General features: G+C 46.2%; 1 protein-coding gene across 1 annotated transcript; it reads right to left on the bottom strand.

Annotated features, from left to right (window-relative positions):
* Window positions 1-503: 503 nt before the first annotated feature.
* Window positions 504-19,110, bottom strand: GTSF1L (gametocyte specific factor 1 like; the record flags this gene model as incomplete). The annotated part of the gene is given in 5 exon segments (XM_082644487.1): window positions 504-676; window positions 679-1,000; window positions 6,460-6,562; window positions 13,479-13,580; window positions 18,974-19,110. Coding segments are annotated over 5 exon segments (837 nt in total).
* Window positions 19,111-20,970: the final 1,860 nt, after the last annotated feature.

Below are 20,970 nucleotides of genomic sequence, written 5' to 3'. Positions count from 1 at the left end.
TGTCTTAGCATTTTCATGTCTTACGGAAAGAGTGTCCTCCCTCTTTTTCACGGCAGCATACTATTTCATCACATGGCGGCACCATAATTTATTTAATCAAATACTCCCAATGGATATTTAGATCAATTCTGATCTTTTGCTGCTACACATAATGCTGCCATGAATACCCTTGTACTTACCTCATTGTCCACATGTGTGAATATATTACAGGATGAATACCCAGAAGTAGAATTATTCCATCACGTTGATAATTTTTATAGCTATTGTCAAATTGCCCTCCAGGGAAGTTTACCAACTTACATTCTCTTACCAATGTTATGAAAGTGCCCATTTTGTCCCATTTTTGTCAACAGAGTGTTACTAAACCTATCTGTTAGGTAAAAAAAAAGCAAAAAAAAAAAAAGCATCCCACTGTAGTTTACTTTGTATGCTTTTTATTCTAGTGAATTGCATCTCCTTTCATGCATTTAAGAGGCCTGCATCTCCTTTCTGCAGCTGGTGGTTTACTCTCCTGATCTGATGATCTTCTGGGGGGTGGTCAGGTATGGGGTGTGGTCCTCTCTCTCTGACTCTCTTGTGTCGCTTTCACAAGTAAGCTTTTGGGGAACAAAAGTCTTAAGGACAAACATGGGGTGGCAATTCGTGCTATCTACATTCCAGACATCGGAGTTGGGGAGCCGGGGGACACTGGAGGGGTGTTTCCGTTCTGCTCTGAACTCGGAAGGCTGAACTTCAGAGGGCTCAAGCTGTCCTCTTCCTCCACTGTGTCTCTGTTGACACAGGCAGCCTCATGCTCCTCCAGCTTTTTGATGGGGAACACGTGGCAGGCGTTGTATTTGCAGCTGGCCATCTTTTTGGCTTTTTGGGGGTTCTTTCTCCTGCATGATGCCAGGTGGTACTGAAATCTTCTGAGTGGGATTCGGTGTTGAGGGTTGTAAGGGCAAATTTCTAAGGCTCTGGATCCATGGGAAATAGTTCTTGAAGCAGAGTAGTCCGATGCCTGGAGTCAGAATGAAACGTCCTTCGTGGAAACGCCCTTTGGTAAGAAGGATGGAGCAGTCCTCTGCCAGCGTTAGCCCTTGGAACTCTGTTGGCACATGTCTGAACAACTGTGCTCCCTGTTCTTTGGGACCACGAGCGGTGGCTTGAAGAAGGACAAGGGGCTGTTAGGAGCAGCTGCACAGAGAGCAGACAGTCATCAAACGGCACATGAGACAGAAGGACCACACAAAGCAGATGCAAGAGCCCAAACCACAGCAGCCCCTCAGGGAGGTGAAGAAGGTATGTGGCAGCCCGCCCTTGCCTCTGACTCAAACTATGTGATGTCTCGGGGAGGTCACGGACAGTCTCAATGGGCAGCGTGTGTCATCAGAATCAGGCTGCTTGTTGTCCATCACTTTCAAGGGACGAGGTGGGCTTGGGGAAAGCTGACATTCAAAACTGTTGTCTTTTTTTTTAATTGAAGTATAGTTGATTTATAATATTGTGTTAGTTTCTGGTGTACAGCAAAGTGATTCAGATATATATATATGTGTGTATATATATATATATATACATATATATATATTCTTTTCCATTATGGTTTATTACAGGGTATTGAATATAGTTCCCTGTGCTATACAGTAGGACCTTGTTGTTTATCTATTTTATATATAATAGTTTGTATCTGCTAATCCCAAACTCCTAATTTATTATTTACCGGTCTTTAAACCTACACGTTTAATATAATTTCTGATATATTTGGGTTTAAATCTACCATCTTATTTTGTGCTTCCTAGCCTACTCTTTGGTTCATTTTTTTCCTCCTTTCTTCCCTTATTTTAAATAGACATTTAAAAAAACTTTCCATTTCTTTCGCTGTTTTGTAAGTTACACATTGTAGAACTAATCTTTTCGTGGTTCCTCTACAATGAAAACATTTATAGATAACTTATCAAGGCTTAAAGTTAATAAGTATTACCTTCTTCCTGAATAATACAGGGCTTTTTCTTCATTTACTTCCCTCCTGACTTACTATGTTATTGTTCCCTGCATTTAAGCCTAATTTTAAAGGAAACTTCACAAGATAGTATTGCTAGTTTGTTTACACTTGTGCTCACATTTACTTCTATCTGCTTTTGCATCTCAGACTCACCATGTGGGATCACTTTGTTTCTGCTCAAAGTTTTCTTTTTTTAGAATTTCCTCTTGACAAATGCTTTTGATGTCGTTAGTCTGAATGTGTCTTTATTTCACCCTCCTTCTCGGAAGTTATTTTTGCTGAGAGTAGTTGTGCTATTTTCTTTCTTCATGTTGAAGCAGAGCCCAGTTTCTTTCTAACTTCTATCCTGTGGTTGAGAATTCAGAATCCCACGGTTACCTCACTTTTTTTTGAAGTGAATCTATGTCTTTTCATAGGTCTGTTTCAAAGAACTTTTCTTTATCTTTGTTTTTCCTACAGTTTCACTATGATGTCGACCTGTGTATTTCTTTTTATTTATTCTTTCCTTTTATTTGTTGGTTGGACCTCAGGAATCTATGGATTAGTGTCTTTCATTAGTTTTGGAAAATGGTCAGGCATTGTCTCTTCAGTTATCGCTTCTACCTTATTCTTTTACTTCCACTGAAATGATAAATGCTCATTCTACTGACATTTCATTGTCCAAAGTGAGTTTCATGGCCACACCTAACTTCAGGGGTTGAGGAACTACAGGCCTGTCACATGCACAAAAGGAGGAAAATAGGAACTTTGACAAGAGTCCTAAGAATGTCCCCATTATGTTCTTTTTGTCACCAGTACTTATTTCACTTTTCTCCACACATACAGAGCATGCCTTCTCTCCAAGAGAGAAAACCCAAAGTCCTAGCTCAGGCTTGGTGAAAAACGCTCGACCAGTGCTCACTGGGGGCTTCCTGGGTTCTGGCCAGGACCTTACTCTGCACTGATGGGAATCCTAGTGTCTCCAACGAAGCTAAGCTGTCCCCTATGAGGAATGAGAGACCTTCAGAGTCATGCTTGCTGTATCCCACCACCAACTTGAATGTCCTATACACAAGGATGGCTCCTGGTATACTTTGATGAGAAGGAGTCCTTGGTAAATTGTTACTTCCACACCATTTACGTGACAGAGAGCCCATTTCCTGTAAGCCTGAAACCCAGTATTGAAGGAACTATTGGCCCTACTGGGAGCTAACAAGTGGTTCAGCATCTGCTCTGATGGGTCCCCAAAGCCCAGGATGGTGTTTGTTGATGATGTTGACAATGTTTTTTTGTTCCCAGTCCCATAACCTCTTTCATGCTCGTGACCAGTGGTGGCCCAGGCTCAAATGATTCAAGCATCTGTAAGTCTGCTAATGGAGATGATAATGAAAGCATTTCTTCTGTCACTGAAATCCACATAATAAGGAACAGGGCATTAGCTGTTGTAGGTTTCTTTGTGGCCAAGCACCCATTAGCGGGGCAGGCTAACATTTAATCCATTACAGAGAGAGGGAAGGCCTGGCTTGTTGATGTTTCTAACAGACGTCTTGAATGGTCCTCCAGCCTGCAGCCTTTTCCAAGCATCTACTTCATGCCTGGGACCTGACAGGTCACTCACCATGGCAACAAGAGGGGAGAGAGGGACGCAGACACACCTGTCTGGGCAGCAATTCGCAGGCCAGTGCATGTCAGAGACCAATAATGCAAGCGAGGTCAGATCTGCTTTCTCTCCCTCCCTTCCCACCCTGATCATCTTGAGAGATGCTGCCAACAGCTGGAAAAGCAGGCATGGAGAAGAGGTCATAGAACATGCAGAAACAATGTTTCCTGAAGATGAAAAATTGTGTGTCTTGGCCAGCCAAGTCAGCAATTATCATCGTGGGGTGGGATGGAGAATCAGAGTCACTATGGATCCGAATCCTTCAGGCTTGGAGAGAATTCTTTTTTTGTTTGTTTGTTTATTTATTTTGGCTGTGCTACGCAGCATGCAGCATCTTATTTCCCTGACCAGGGATTGAACACCTGCCCCCTGCAGTGGAAGCACGGAGTCCTCCATTCCCTGCCTGGAGGGACCTCCAGGGAATTCCCTCAGACAGACTTCTGCTGACAGGCCAACATCCCCTTCCAAGCATCCCTGGAGGATGATCATATAGTGATGGGGTGCTTCCTACCCACCCCCCTGCCCCGAACTTTCCCTTGTTAGGTTTACACTATAGTGTGCAATAGTCACACAATTATGTCTAAAGCAACAATCTACATACTTTAATTTAAAAGTATGTTATGGCTAAAAAATTCTAACTGTCACCTCAGCCTTCAGGGAGTCATAATATTTTTACAATAGTAACATCAAAGATCACTGGTAACACAGATCACCATAACCCATATAATAATAATTTAAAAGTTTGAAATATTGCAAAAATTGCCAAAACGTGACACAGAGACATGAAGTAAGCAAATGCTATTGGAAAAATAATGCCAATAGACTTGCTCGATGCAGGGTTGTCACAAACTTTCAATTGGTAAAAAACGCAATAAAGCAAAGTGCCATAAAAACGAGGTATGCCTGTCCCATGACCCTTCATAAGTAGCTGATCCTCAAGAAATAAGAGAAAACCTTAAAACGGGATTTTCTGAAATACGCTCCATGGAAAACTAGCTGCTCGAGGTGGTATGAGGTGTTGGGAGAAAAGGCCGCACTCAGGAGACACTGAGTGGGGCAAGGTCCATGGTGGTTCTGCCTGAGGACTTCTGGGTCCATGCTGGTGGCACCGGGATCCCCAGAGCTACTTGCAGGACTCATGCTCCAAGGAATGTCAGCTTGGAAAAAATAAGTTCAGTGTCATAAATAAATACAAACAGAAAAGACATTTCATTCAAGCATCTGTAAAGAACTGACAAACAGATGCCATTCTAGGCCACAAAGACAACCTCCGAGGTACTAACAAGCAGTCTTTTTCCAGCCACATTATCTGACCACAAAGCAATAAAAAAAACAGAAATTGAAAACAAAAGGATAAACAGAAAATTAAACCAGTTGGAAATTTATTCCTAAATAACTCAAATCAAAAAGGGAACAAAACTGCAATTATAGGCCATTCAGAACATAATGACAATTGGAACTCCACATAGCAAAACCCATGAAATGTAAACAAGTACTCCCATGGCTCTAAATGTTTGTGTTGTTAAATGGGGAAGACTGAAACTTAATGAAGCATCCAACTCAAGAAGCTAGAAAATAAGCAACAAGATAAACCTAGAGAGAGAATTAAAAGTAAAGGTAAAAATTAATGAGACGGAAAACATAAAAATCAGTAGAACTGGTAAATCTAAGACTCAGCTACTAGTAAATCGCTATAAGACACCTAGACTTGTAAAAGCCCACTAAAGGGAGGGGCTGGGAAACAAGTGAGAGAGAGGATACAAAAAAAAGAGAAAGAAAGAAAAAGGAAGAAAGAAAAGGAAGAAAGAAGGAAAGGAAGGAAGGAAGGAAGGAGGGAGGGAGGAAAGAAAGAAAAGCAAAGGAAATTTAGCCAAAGCTGCAGAGAAGAGCTTTCACATTAAAAGGGAATACTGGAGCTTCCCTGGCAACCCAGTGGTTGGGACTCCATGCTTCCACTGCAGGGGGCATGGGTTCGATCGCTGGTTCTGGAACTAAGATCCTACATGCCCTGCGGTGTGGCCAAAAAAAATAAAGAGAATAATAAATACATATGGTACACTAGTTAATTTGGAAGGTTCAATGGAGAATGCATGTCAACTCAGGCTGCCATAATAAAATACCACAGACTGGGTGGCTGAAACAACAGAAGTTCATTTTCTCATAATTCTGGAGACTGGATGTCCAAGATCAAGGATCTGTGCCTAAGGGTCTCTCTGCTCTAGCAGCCTGAAGTCAGCCAGACCCCCTTTCCACACTTGGCTCCAAGAGAAACTCAGACCTCATTCCAACATCAGTGATGGGGGTGTCATGTGGGGCCATGGCCCTGGGTGCCACAAGCCAGCCCTCCCGCACCTCCCCAGGGGTCACTTCGACACTGAGCATTAGTCCCCGACAGGTGCCCTGTGGATTTGCTTCCGTGCTCCCTGCTGCTTGGAGCTCTCCAGTTTCATGGTGCTCTACCAGGGATGTGACTGTCTTCACCTGGGTTCTCCCAGAAGCAGAGCCTGAGACAAGGACTCAAGTGCAGGTAGTTTATTCAGGAAGTGCAGGTAAGGTTGGGGAAGTGAGATACATTTGTATGTACACTCACATGCAGATGGTAAAAAAGAATGAGACAAAAATTGTAGCGGTGTAGTTTCTATACTTTCTAAAACTTCCTTGAACATATCTTTCCATACCAAGAAGAATCAAGCAAAGATTATATTTAGAAAAACATTTATGGAAACGAGTAAAGATTTACGAAGTTTAAAAGATTGTAATAGGGGTGGGGTGGGGGGCTTGTAGCCGTTAGCATGAGACTGTTATCTCAAGACCCTGAGGGAGGCAGTCGGAGTCCCACTTTGCCAACAGTCAGCTCGCAGGGGTCCTCCCCGCAGAGGTGCGGATCGCGGCCTTCTCCCTGGGGCTCTCCAGGCCCTTGGGCCTTGGGGCTGGTGGGTGATCTGGGGGGCCCGGGGACTGGCTGGGGCTGTGTCTCGCAGAGCTCCAGAGCCCTTGCCATGGCCACCCACTGCCAGGCCCAGGCCTTGAAGCAGCGGTGAACCCCTCCCCCATCCCCACCTCCTCGACCTCATGGCGGTGGTGGTCCCCATGGGTCTCACGAGGTCCATGGAGCTCTCAGCAACTGGAGTATATGGACACTGCCATTAAGGTAACAGCTTCAACCAGCTTCAGTCTCTCCGTTCAAGTTTCAAAAATTGGTTCAGCGTAGATCAGCTGTCTACCCCTAGGGTTAAGTTGCAAGGACACTTGCACATCCTTACTTCAGGTCCACCTCTGTATTGGGGCTTTCCTCAAAGAAGGGCAATTGCTGTGAGCTGGGAATTCACCTGACGGGTATCTGCTACCGCCCGTATTCCTATTGATCCTATACAAATGATTCGCTCCAGTTTAAATGAAAAGCCCGAGGGCCGGCCGGGTCCTGGGCACCTGGCTTCCTCAGTGATGATGGGTGGGCGGGGTCTGGGGACCTGGCCCTGAGGGCGCCACCAGCTGAGATCTGCCTCCTCACCCAGGCCTGGGCACTGGCGGGAGGACCCAGACTGGGTGCTGGATGAACTCTCCCTGGCAGGGTAACCCAGCCCGTGCAGGGACCCCCTCCTCTTAGCCAGGGCCTGGACCTCGGAGGGTGAAAGTTGAGCCTTGGGACCTTGCCCTTTCTTGTCAGCACAGAGAATAACATTTGTTTTGGTGGAGGTTTACAGGAACATCCGTGACCCGACCGTGACCTGACCTTAAGAACAAAAGATCTGACACCAAGAGGTTTGCAGCAACTAACCACGCCCCTCCCTCACTTGCTGAAAGCTTCTGGGGAGTTCAGGGTTTTTAAGGCATGAGCCACCTGTCTCCTTGCACGGCCCTGCAATAACCTTTCTCTGCTCCAAACTCTGACATGTGGTATTGTTTTGCCTCACTGTGCGTCGGGCACATGGACTTAGGTTCGGTAACAGTATGAGTGATCAAGCCATCTCCCTCCTTCTGAAGGCCTTTGGGGAAACTATGGGAAATGGTGTAAAGCACACAACTCAGAATTACCCCAGCCAAAGGGGCAGGGGCCTGGGGCATGTATACACCGACTTCCAAGAGACTCATTTGTTGAGGGCTATCGTGGGAGGGTTTGTAACTTCCTTGGCATTTCCAACCTGCCAAGCGTGGGCAGTTCTGGGAACAACAGCCCGTCCACCCGAATCCCCCAAGTGCAGAGACTGGAGGTGGATTGGCCAGAACGCTGAAAGGTCCCACGGATAAGGGTGAGGCACTGACCACTTCCGACACTCTTATTTGGTGACTTATGGTGTCGTCAATCCAACAAATGTTTAACCAACAGCTCAAATTGTTTTTTTCTTGCTTTGTAGCATCTGCCAGTTTCCATGGTGTAGACATTCCTGCTAAGGCCAAGTTCAGCTACCGATGGTTTAATAACCAGCTCTCAAAGTTCAGCTCTTGTGAGGCAGGATGAGCTCCACCCAGCTCACCAACAGTCAGGCCTTCCCTCCCTTGTTACATTTCACCACGAGGCTGTGAACATGTGGTTTGGGTTCCTTTCTGGTTTACATGCTCATATAGATTTTCCTTTGACCATTTCAGCAAGCGTCTGTATACCACTGCCAGTCATCTGGAAATCTCTTCACTTTTAACCTTTATGTGGCATTTCCCTGGACGTGGGCTTTTCGTACACATCATTGATTTGAGGACAGGGAGGGAAAGCTGCTGCCCTTGGCTCACTCTGACTTCTTCCCAGGAGGAGTTGCCGACCTCATTGGCCAGATTGCAGATTGGTGAGTCTGCTTTTACTAGTGGGTAGGTCACCTGCTAGTCTACGTTCCCCCTTATGTGGCTGGGTGGGTGCCATCTCCCTTTCCTGGATCTCATTTTCTAATACACCTGCTATGGCATGATGGGTGGCTACATAAAATACAGGACACCCAGTTAAACTTGAATTTCAAATAATGATCCCTTTTTAGCTCAAGTATGTCCCAAATATTGCATGGGACCTACTTATGCTGAAAATATACTTATGTATCCAAATTGGATCATGTTTCAGTGCACAGTGGCTGCATTTTCCCCATGTTAGAAGGATCCTAATGAAAGCACCTTTTGGTTTTTTTTTAACTTCCTAAGGTCTAGCTCAGAATCCCCAAGGATAGAAATTTATTTCCCTATGGCGGGAATGGGATTTTAACCTCAGTCACATTGTAGGGGCTGGGATAACTGTGGAATGTTCTTAGAAACTCAAGCTTCCAAAAACAAGTAGTTAAAGCTGGGGAAAGAGCAGAAAAAAATAATAAAATTACTTTTTTTTTTTTTTTTTTAAATTTATTTATTTATTTATTGCGGTACGCGGGCTTCTCATTGTTGTGGCCTCTCCCGTTGCGGAGCACAGGCTCCGGATGCGCAGGCTCAGCGGCCATGGCGCACGGACCCAGCCGCTCCGCGGCATGTGGGATCTTCCCAGACCGGGGCACGAACCCGCGTCCCCTGCATCGGCAGGCGGACTCTCAACCACTGCGCCACCAGGGAAGCCCAAAATTACTTTTTAATATTCATTAATAAATGCTGTTGTGCCTGGAGATGATCTATCATATAACATGTCAGTTTTTTGGGTTTTATTTTCTTGTTGTTGTTGTTTTGTCATTTCTTGCATGACTTACATTTCTTCAAAGCAAATATCATTTTTATTTAAAAAAATTAAAAAATAAAGAATTCTTTGGTGTTTATCTGAAATCACATGTAAATGGACATCCTGTATTTTTACTTGCTGTATCTGGCAACCCATGAACTGGTGCCCTTGTCCTTGTTAGGGCTCAAGCCTAAACATAATAATGTGGAAACTTGTTTTCTATTTTCTTTTATTTTTGGAGAGTCTGTCTCTTGGGAACTTCATGAGAAGGGGTCGTTTGGTATTGGTTTTCCTGGGTCCTCCAGCGCAGGATTTGGTATTCCTGGGTCTTCCATCAAATATCAGGAAAACCTCACTTTGAAGTCTAACAATTTGGATTTGGGTTTGGGATCCAGTCCAAGTCTTTGATGAATTTAATCTGTGCACATTTATTGTGTCACCTATTATGTTTGGTTTACTTCTGTCATTTTGTTTCTAATGAGCCGTGCTTTCTCCAGTTAGTTTTCTTTGGTGGGTTAGAAGTCATACCTCTTGTTTTTATTATACCAGAGGTTATCTTAAATACAAAAATCTTGATTTCCCATCATATGCTTTTCCTTCCTCTCTTATATCTCATTTTAGGGGGAAATTATTTGGGATTTTTACAGGCAGATGATTATGATCATTGTTATTCATAGTAAATTATTTTAACGTATTGTGTATCTTCAGCTTTAATACTTATTTCTGATAATTGGGAGTGGGTTTCATGCCTCATTATTTGTAGTCAGCCCTGCATTTTTTTTTTTTTTTTTTTTTTTTTTTTGCGGTACGCGGGCCTCTCACTGTTGTGGCCTCTCCCCTTGTGGAGCACAGGCTCCGGACACGCAGGCCCAACGGCCATGGCTCACGGGCCCAGCTGCTCCACGGCATGTGGGATCTTCCTGGACTGGGGCACGAACCCGTGTCCCCTGCATTGGCAGGCGGACTCTCAACCACTGCGCCACCAGGGAAGCCCAGCCCTGCATTTTTGCATTCTGGTGTTCATGCATTCTGGTTGTTAGTTTCTATTTTCTTTGTACTGTTTCTACCCTACGCTTGAATTCGCTGTTTGGATTCTTCAATCTTATCCTCTGCCACCAGGCCATTGAACGCGGGAGTCCTCGGAGCTCTGTTTGCTCTTCTCACTCTTCCTGTCTGTATGCAGACAACTCACCAATAAGGGGCTCAAGATCCAAACCACCTGCTGAGTGCAAACCCACAAATCCACTTTGCTAATGGGCACCTCCCCTTGGACATCTCATGGGACCCTCACACCTAGCCTGCCCCTGGGAGGGGCCGGGTAAAGCCTCGCCTACCCTGAGGCTCAGTACATGCCCCACTGGAGTTATCTGAGCATTGTGTGATGGTGTTTCGGTGGGCGGTGCTTCAGTTAACAGTTACACACACGCTTTAATGAATATCAGCAGGGCTGATCACAAACATATTTAACAACTGGAATAGCGTAGTACTCAGCCAATCAGAATGGACAGTGTCAGTGACTAACCCTTGAAGGTTAACTGAACCAGAGCAGCCCACCTGGTGATTGGGGTGATAACTGTCCCCCGAGAGTGGGTTCATGTTGTTTTCATCACCCTGGCCCCAAGACCCTCCGACAGCAGCCCGGCCACCACAGACATGCTCCAAGCTTTGAGCTTTTTTTGGTTTTTGGTTTTTGCGCGTGGGCTTTCTCTAGTTGCAGCGATCAGGGACTACTTGTCGTTGTGGTGCGAGGGCTTCTCACTGCGGTGGCTTCTCTTGTTGCAGAGCACGGGCTCTAGGCGCACGGGCTTCAGTAGTTGCTGTGCGTGGGCTCAGTAGTTGTGGCTCCCGGGCTTAGCTGCTCTGCGGCATGTGGGATCTCCCCGGACCAGGGCTTGAACCCGTGTCCCCTGCATTGGCAGGCAGACTCTTAACCACTGTGCCACCAGGGAAGTCCCCAAGCTTTGAGCTTTAATCTCAGCCTTGCCCGCCCCCCAGGAAGGAAGGAAGGGGGGTTGGGGTAGGGTCGGGTGGCTGCTGCCTGGAGGTGGATCACCTGGGAGACCCTTTGCTGGTCAGCCTGTTTCTGGAGCATTTATCCAGGCGGGGCTCCTGGCCCTGCCCAGCTGTTTTATCAGGAGGCCAAGAGCTCTTCCCAGCATCCCAGAGCCAGGTGGGTCCCCGCCCCTAACACCGCTGCTCGATATCATCTCTGTTATTTTCAGGTGTGTGGTTGTAAATTACTTGTATTTCACTGCTTATTTTTAAGTTTCATCACTTTTTTTTATTGTGAGATAAAAATACAGAAAAAAATGCAGTCAACTCATATGTCCATAAGTAGTTACATGATTGTAACTACTTCTCAGATTAAGGGGAATTGGGTTTCTGGGAACTCCCACTATCCTTTCCCAATTACAGCTTCCTTCCTTCACCCAGAGATCACCCCTATCCTGACTTTTATGATAATTTCTGCGCTGTTCTTTATACTTTCGCCGTCTGGGCAAGTCATTGTTTATATTTGTTTGTCAAATGGTAATCTTTATTGTAAAAAATTTTTGGTAATCCTTGTTTTCCCCACTCCTCCATATCTCCCTCCCCTGTCCTATTTATAGTGAGTAAAATTGTTTTTTTCCCCATCTACTGTGAAGATTCAAGTTTCTTTTTTTTAAGTGAGTTATTTTAGGGAATTCCCTGGCGGTCCAGTGGTTAGGACTCCATGCTTTCACTGTGGTCGGCCTGGGTTCAACCCCTGCTCAGGGAACTAAGATCCCACAAGCCACGTGGTGTGGCCAAAAAAAGGGAAAAAAGTTATTTTATACACTAACATTTAGAGAAAAAAAAAATAGAGCAGGTGTCATATGAGATGGGCAAAATGGTGATGCTACCTGAAGAGCCAAAGTTTGGAAAACACTGTGTTCCATTTGCAAAAGAGAAAGAAGTCCTGGAGAGGTCACTGTTGAGTCAGGGATGGAACGAAGGTGCCCGGCCAATATGGGCCACTGTCCTTCGGGAAGCCTAGGAGCTGCAGCGCCACCATGACCACCAGAGGGCAGCACGGCCCCAGCTTCTGCGGCCATCACAGCTTCTCCAGTGGGTGGCTCACCGCATCTCCACCCGCTCCTCGGGATTCGCCCTAGTCTAGGGACCCTCAGACGGAGGTCTGGGACACGCGCCCTTCAAAATTACCTGGGTGCATGTTAACAGTGTGGGTTTGGGGGCCCTTCTGGATCCACTGAATCAGCACCTCGGAAGCTCCAGGCATGTGGGATGTGGGATGTGGTGTGTGTGGAGGGTGTGTGGGGACAGTTTGGACAGGACAGTTACCGCCTGGAGAGTTTTGCTTCTGTAGATTGCTCTATGGAAGTGGGCACAGTCTTCTGGGTTCAGAGTCTGGGGGTCGGGTGTGCGTGTGAACGTCCCTGTGTGTTTGTGCTGGTTGTTGTGGTGCGGGAGTGGATGATCATCAGGCAGAGCAGAGCAAGTGCGACAAGTCGGAGGCTTTGGGCTTGCATTCTGGCCCCATCTCTTACCCGGGCGGATGGAAAGTTTTTTGTCTTTGTTTGTTTTTGGTTTTTAGATTTTGTAATCATCCATCATCCATCCATCTGCCCATCTATCCATCATCCGTCCAGTGTAGTAACTAAACTCTTATTATGTGTCCTTTTTAGGTGTGGGAACAGAGTGGTGGACAAGATGCCCTATTCCTACCTTCCTGGAGTTCATGCTTTTGTGGGAAGGTCAGATAATAGCAAATCATCCCATAAACATGAAGCGACAAGTTGAGATAGCTGCTTTGAAAGGAGAGGAAGGCTGGTGTGATGTGAGTAAAGAACTATGGGACCCTGTGGGAAGGTGTGAGGGGTTCTTTCCTTAGGAAATTATGCTTGAATTGAGATCTGAAGGGTGAGTAGGAGTTACCTAGGCAAAGAGTCAGGAGGAAGAGCATTTCAGATGGAGGACTCTGCATGTGCAAAGGCCCTGGGGTGAGAATGAGCTCACTGCCTTTGAGGAACTGCAAGGAGGCAGATTGGCTAGAGTGCAGGGAGAAAGGGGGAGAGGGCTTGGACCTGGGATTTGGAGAGTAGGCAGGGACCCTCAGGCTCTTAAATTTTTCATTTCCAAAATGGGGCAGTAAGGTTTGTTTTGCAAAGATGATTAAGTGTAATAATGAGTCCAAAATGTCTCAGATAGGGCCCAGTACACAGTTGGTGTCAATAGATGTGTGTGTGAGGGGAGGGCACCTGGGGGGCACAGCCTGGTTAAAGGGTGAGCTGTGGGAAAGCACCGGGCAGGTGTGGCCACTGGCGTTGTCTAGGTCGATGATGGTCGACGGCAGGGCCCAGCTGAGAAGCACATTTTCACCATGGTGAAAATTACGGTTGGCATCACTCTCTTGTTGAAAACAAAGTGAAATTGGAGAACATACTGTTTTCTTTAACTAGGCCAAGATGACTAATTATTAGACTCATTTTCTAAAGGTTACCGTATACAGACATGCGATTAGATGGAGAGAGGAGAGTTTGGAAACCTGATTCATTCTGAAACTCCGATTACATGGAACGCATGTGTGGTTTCTGAGCAGAATGACTGTGAACATTCAGTTTCACTCAGCTGTCACCACAGGTGTGACACAAAACAAAATGTTTGCATCAGCTCCAAAGAGCATCTTGGGGTAGCTCACGGCAGCACCTGGGGATCTCTGTCAAATTGTAAAGGGTGTGAATGTGGGAGCTAGAATTGGGTAAGGGAGGGAGCACCAGGCTCCGAGTCCCAGCTATGGCTTTGACTCTTAGTGGTCATGTGGCCTTGGCTAACTCTCTCTTTTCTTTTGGGCTTGATTCTCCATCTGGGAAAAGAGGGGCCAGCCAGATGCATGAGCCCAGTGTGGTCCAGTTTGGGGATGCACAAGCCCAGTGTGATCCAGTCTAGAGATGTACAAGCCCAGTATGGTCCAATCTGGGAATGCACGAGTCCAGTGTGGTCCAGTTTGGGGATGCACAAGCCCAGTGTGATCCAGTCTAGAGATGTACAAGCCCAGTATGGTCCAATCTGGGAACGCACGAGTCCAGTGTGGTCCAGTCTGGGGATGCACGAGTCCACTGTGGTCCAGTCTGGGGATGCGCAAGTCCACTAGGGTCCAATATTCAGACCCAAGGGGCCCCTCAAGGTCCTTCAACCCCTTCAAAAATCACTTCCCAACTCTGGGACTTGCAGTGGAACATTCACAAAGCCAGTATCAGGGCCAAACATGGCCCAGGGCTTTCTAAGTGCCAAGTGCAGTGTTGGGCACTTGGACATACATGGTCTCATATCCTTTTCACTTGGCTTTTCACATGTGAGGTAGGTACCATTACTCCTACCTTTGAGGTACAGAGGGGCTAAGCAATTTTCAAGTCATGGAGTAAGTATGGGGCAGAGGTGGCATGTTTACTCAAGCCTATTTGATTCCAACACCTCCCCAATTTGGAAACAACAAACAAAGTCATGCATAGTTATCAAGGTTTAGAGGCTTCATAGCAAAACAGTGGAGGAGACCTTGCAGGTAAGCAGGAAGCCTGGCAGTTTCCCCACCCATCCTCTACTCCCTGGCCTGGGACCTGAAGGCAGAGAGGTTTCATTGCCCATGTGGCTGCATGAGACTGTCCATTTGCCCCGTCCTGTGGTCAAACTCAATGGTGCTGGAGCATCACCGAACAGGACTGAGGCCATGTTTATAGTCTGCTGGATTTGTTGTGTAAAGCATCTTCCCTGGTAGTTGTAAAAACACACAACTTTTGTCTTAATCGTTGGCCTTATGGCTAAGCCAGACTAGGTCAGGTGTATCCTCCTGGGTGCCCTGAGTGTACTTACTGCCGTTTGGATATCTGACACCAAGCACAAGTAGTTGGCTGTGTCTGGACCTGAATCGCGCTTCCCAACAATGGGATTGCCCATGAATCAGTCACCCTATAGCACCCTAAGTGGGTCATTCTTATCAAAATGAGAATGGTGCTAAAACTGAACATAAGCCACTATTCATGATCAGCAATAGATTTAAGAATATAATGCATAATTTAAAGCAATATTTAAATCAATGTATATGGCTCAACACAAGTAAAAGATTCTTGCTCCAAGTACACCCTTGACACCTTCTAGGGATGGGCACGACCCCCACACCCCCCCACCTCAGCATATGAATATGTTTTTCAAACTATTTCCCAGATCAGACCATTTTTCACCATTTCCACTTTACTACCTTTGTCCAAGCTCCCAGCAAATGACGTGGATTTTTGCAGTAGCCTCCTTGTTGCTCTCCCTCCCCTGAGCTTCTCTCCCTGCCGGTTATTCTCTGCACAGCAGCAGAAGGATCCTGTTAGCAACTGGAGTCAAATCATACCAGTTTCTGCCTACCACCCTCAAGTGGTGTCCGTCCCACTCGGAGTCAGAGCCGAGGTCCTTGCAGTGGCCTACGTGGCCTTACGGGTCTGCCCTACTCCCCCTCCGAGCTCATCTCCTGCTGTTCCTTTGCTCTTGTTCCAGCCTCTTTGGCCTCCTTGCTATTCTTCCAAGTGTCTTCCCACCTCAGGGCCTTTGCACTTGCTGTTCTTTCTGCTTGAAACACCCATGCATATTCCCCCAGGGATCCATGTGGCTCCCTCCCTCGCCTCCTTCATGTTTCTGCTCAATTGACACCTTCCCAGAGAGGCTCTCTTGACCACTCCACCTAAAATATCAGCTCCCTTCACTCTTTTTTTTTTTTTTTTTTTGCGGTACGCGGGCCTCTCACTGTTGTGGCCTCTCCCGTTGCGGAGCACAGGCTCCGGATGCGCAGGCTCAGCGGCCATGGCTCACAGGCCCAGCTGCTCCGCAGCATGCAGGATCCTCCCGGACCGGGGCATGAACCCGCGTCCTCCGCACCGGCAGGCGGACTCTCAACCACTGCACTACCAGGGAAGCCCTCCCTTCACTCTTTATCCCTCTTCCTGCTTACTTTTTCTTCACAGTTTGTCTCCACCTGACGTAGGATGTATTTATTTATTGTCTTCCTCCACTGGACAGTAAGCTCCACGAGAGCAGGGACTTCGCTCTCCTGACTTTCACATCCGCAAGGCCAAGACCAGGGCTTGGGCCATAGTAGGACATCAGTAATACTGGTTGAATCAAATGAAGGATCAAACAAACAAACCAAGCTTTCATTTGATAAGCATTTTTGTCTATGATGGAAGAACTTTCTAAGTTTCATGAGTCACATTTTCTGATTTCCATATTGAATGTACTATATTGAAGTCATTCACATGGTCGATTTGAGCTACACTATAATTTGATATTCCTTTTCAGTATATATAGCTCTACATCATCACTTTCTTGGATGCCTTCACTTTTTCTTCATTTCCTCTTCACTTCTATTACCAACACAAGCAGTTGGATTTATTTTGAAGCCATTTCTCACAACAGCAAAGTTTCATCACTTGGGAGTAGTTGGGGGGACATGTAAGGACAAAGAGAGAGAAACAGACCCTGTTGAAATGCACTGGTGGTGGGCTTGGCTCACTCACTATCCAAGGGGCTCACCCCTTCAATACCTCCTACACCCAGCTCTGCAGTGCATGTAAGCTGAACTCATTCCTCAGTGAAATAACAAGTGATCTCATGTCACCATGTTTGAAGACGGCTTACAGATAATTCATGTTGACTTCATGAATGAATGCCAAGGAGTCTGTTGGATTTATCTATTCCATCTCTGCTTAACCATGGTGTCTTCCAGGCTTCTGTGGCTCCATCACATTCTGAAGTTCTCTTTGTTTACTCTTGGTTCTAGAATCCTAACCGCTGGGTTTCCATCAAAATCTCTCACTAGAAGGAGAGAGAGACATGTCACTAGCTGTTAGGCAGTGAGATGGCCATGTTTGGTCTCCCAGTGTTCTTATGAGCTAAGCTTTTAGCCACGTCCTCCTTCTTCCCTGATTTCTCTTACACTGTAGGAAAGTAGACAGTGGGAAGCTGTTGTCTGAGGTCAGGATTGAAAACTCTGACTTTTTTACTTTTTAAGCTCATAAAGGATTTTTTTTTTTTTTTTTTTTTTTTTGCGGTACGCGGGCCCCTCACTGTTGTGGCCTCTCCCGTTGCGGAGCACAGGCTCCGGATGCGCAGGCTCAGCGGCCATGGCTCACGGGCCCAGCCGCTCCGCGGCATGTGGGATCTTCCCGAACCGGGGCACGAACCCGTGTCCCCTGCATCGGCAGGCGGACTCTCAACCACTGCGCCACCAGGGAAGCCTCATGTTCATTCCTGAGCCTCTGGCTTTGACCTTTCCAGGGAGTAAACTGCCCACCTTCTTCTGCTGCTGGGTGGGAGATACCATCACCTGGATTTACAGGGTCAGTAAAGGGAACCTGGAGCTCTAAATGCTCATCATACAGCCTTTTGGTCACTTCTGTTTCAGTGTCTCCTGTACCCCAGCCTCCACTGTGCTCTGGTCGATGCAGAGTTCTGTGGCTTGAATCAGTTTTCTGTTTGCAGGTTCTCTACCCTGCAGGCACATGAAGGTCTCAATTTTCTGTATTTCTGGGTCAATTACCATTCATCCATTCACTTTTTATCTTCAAAATTTTGATATCTCTACTGTCATTTCTTCTGTTATGTTTGTTCTTAAGAGTTTATGCTTTTAAAATATTTGTATTCTTATTATGCAGTTTTATAACAGCACTTTGGTAAACTTTTCTTCAGTTTTAGGTTGTGCTTTCTTCTAGACTGGATGCTTTGCCTTTAGATGATATTTTTCTTGGGCAGTTAGCTAAAGTATGTTTGCATAGTTGCCATTTGCTTCTTGTGTCCAGACATTTCTCATTTCTATCCAGATATATTATTATATTATTCTTATTTTGCTGTTATATAGAGTGGCTTTGGGACTCATTACTCAATATATCTGAGACAGGTTAGTTTTCCTTGTCAAGTTGTAGTTTCAGGTCTTGGTATTTTGTGTTCTGAACACTTTTCTTTTTGTTTGGGATCATGGTGGGATGAGGGTCAGGAAAGTGGAAAAGCTCATGCAGATCAGTGTACAGCCCTTGGAAGAAATACCTGGGGTTGTTCCCTCACTTCTGAGATTTTTGCCAGTACATTATGCTAAGTTTACACACCCTTGGGGAAAATATCACTTTTCTTTAGAATATGGGATAGTTCATACTCGTTCCCCAGCTTTGTTGAGGGGGAGGGGACTACAAGAAAAATTGCATCTGTTAAAAAAAAAATTTGAGTGAATTTGAAGATCTAGTTGGCTTTATTAAACAGTTCATGAATCAGGCAGGCTCTCATCTGGCAACAGAGAGATACTCTGAGGGGTTACACAACATGGAAGGCTTTTATAGTAAGGAGGACAGGACGAGGAAGGGAAGTCATCAGCAAGGAAAAAAATTCAAGTTCATTGGAGGAAAGTAAAAGTTCAGGTGACGATGGCCTCTCATTGGCTGAGCTGTGGCGTTTTCCATTGGCTGGGTTTGTTGCTGGGCGGGAAGGAAGTCTTCCTCCTCCTGCTGGGGTAGTAAAGTAGTAGCACTTTCTGTCAGTGCAAGGTAGGTCTCTTCCTGTTGGGGTCAGTAACTGAGGTCTTCTGGTTGGGGTAATTGATGTCTTCCTGTTTGGGGTAATTGACGTCTTCCTGTTTGGGGTAATTGACTATGAGTGTATGAGGGCTTCCTCTACAGGCCTTCCCAACTCCAAGTTTGGTTGAGATGTCTTTTTATGAATTTTCACGCACCCAACATCTGAAACAAATAAGTGAAGGTGGTGGGGTGAGCCCCGTCGGGCAGCTGATGGCTGAGTCAGGCTGGTGTGCTGGAGGGCGTAGGACGAGGTCGCCAGGCCTGGAGCATCCTTGGTCTCCTGAATGGCCATAACGAGAGTAAGCAGGTGGTGCCAGAGTGGGACGCCTAGTCTGGAAATGCTGGCAGTGGACGAGTAGCCCTCTGGCTGCTTTTGGAATGTGTGTCAGGATCAGAATCCTGCGGTTGAGAATCTGGAAGGCTCTGTCCCAGTGGCTAGAGAGTCCAACTCCATAATAAAATCATCACCAGGGACCATTTTTTGAAGTTTCTGGGGATAAATGAGAAGGAATATATCAACTGACTAGGATGATGTTCGTTTATCACAACCATCATGTCTTTCAAGGCTTTGAAAAACACTCTTCTTTTGTCTAATTAGTCATTGTGACCACGTCTCCATGGAAACCATTATGTTTGTACCCACAATAGACACGTGTGCATCCATTAAAAGGGACACAGTCGCCAAACGTGAGCTGTGGGCCCAGGGTGGAGTGGCTTTTTACAGCACAGCCATTGGAGCTTCGGCAAGAAGTGTCAGAAAACAAGCAAATGGCTGTCCCTGTCCATGAAGAGAGACGCACTCTCTGGTGTCAGGCCCTGGATTTAGGGGAGCGTGAAACCCAGGAAAACTGAGTGCTCATGCTCATGGTGTGAGCCCATGGGACAGATTTACTCTTTTTTTTTTTAAACCGGGGTCAAAGATTTTTTTTTTAACCCATTAATTACTGAAGAAACCAGTAAGGTGTTAAAAACTGGTTCAGAAGAGATTCCAGAGAGTGGATGTGAATATAGGTAGTCAGGAAGGTGGAAACGAATAGGTTAATAGATGCAGAATTGGCTTGTTCCAAGGGGGTGGGGGTAAGGTGGGTGGAGAGAAGGTTTAGATTTTCATTTTTAAAAAAATATTGAGAGGGAATTCCCTGGCGGTGCAGCAGTTAGGGTTCGGAGCTTTCACTGCCCTGGGCCCAGGTTCGATCCCTGGTCAGGGAACTAAGATCCTGCAAGCCACATGGCACAGGCAAAAAAAAAAAAAAAAAATATCAAGAACTGAAAAGTGCCCAGTGGAAGTAAGTGAGCGCTGATGGAGGGAAGGACAGGCTGGGATGGGGGACTAGAGTGGGACCATGCTACCTAGACCTGGACTGTCCAGGAGGGCTACACAGCACAGGAGCAGGAGGCTGCCAGGGGACGAGGCTGGGTGGGTCCCATCCTGCTTATTTTATGCACCCAGCTCAGGTCCAGAATCAGGTAAGTGTACGGCCGACACTGGGACCTGAGGGGGTGGGAGAATCTCGCCCGGGAGGGTCTCGCCCAGGAGAGTGGAGCTGGAGCAGACCAATGAAAGCCCAGGATTACAGGACACCAGCTCTTCTCTGGGGCTAGAAACCAGTCCCTCACGGTATCACTTCACTCATTTCTGCCTCAGAGCCTAGAGCTGCAAAAGGACTTTTGTGTTTCTCCCGGCTGCTTTGTCTGATGGGATTTCAGGACTAAAAAGACCTGAGCTAACTTGTCAGGTACTGACCATCAGCACAAGCTATAGAAATACTACAAGAATGAAGTCCTCAGACTCCAAACAAAAAACCTTTTTATTAAAGCATTCAAAAAGGGAAAAAATTTACTAGAGAGGCACTTGGCTTATCTAGAAACTTCACCTCTCTGGACCCAGGAAACAAACAGAAGTGAAGCTGTCACAGATCTCATTGTCTATGCCAGGCAAGCCCTTATTCATAGCAATTATCTCTTGTTTTGCACACCGTTCTAATAACCCCTGTATTTTTGGCTTCCTGGTCATAGTGATTACAAGTAACAAGAGCTGTTGGTATGGCTGTCGGCAGGCGCGTTGGCACCAGCCGGAGGGGGCAGCTGAGAGCCTGACAGTGAGGGCAGGAGCCTGAGAAATATAAAAGCAGTTACAAAAGGCTGTGGCCTA

This window comes from Mesoplodon mirus, assembly GCF_964341445.2.
Source record: "Mesoplodon mirus genome assembly, chromosome: 15".
In the NCBI taxonomy this organism is placed as follows: Eukaryota; Metazoa; Chordata; class Mammalia; order Artiodactyla; family Ziphiidae; genus Mesoplodon; species Mesoplodon mirus.
Note: the sequence above shows the minus strand (reverse complement) of the source record. Positions and strands in the feature narration are given on the sequence as shown.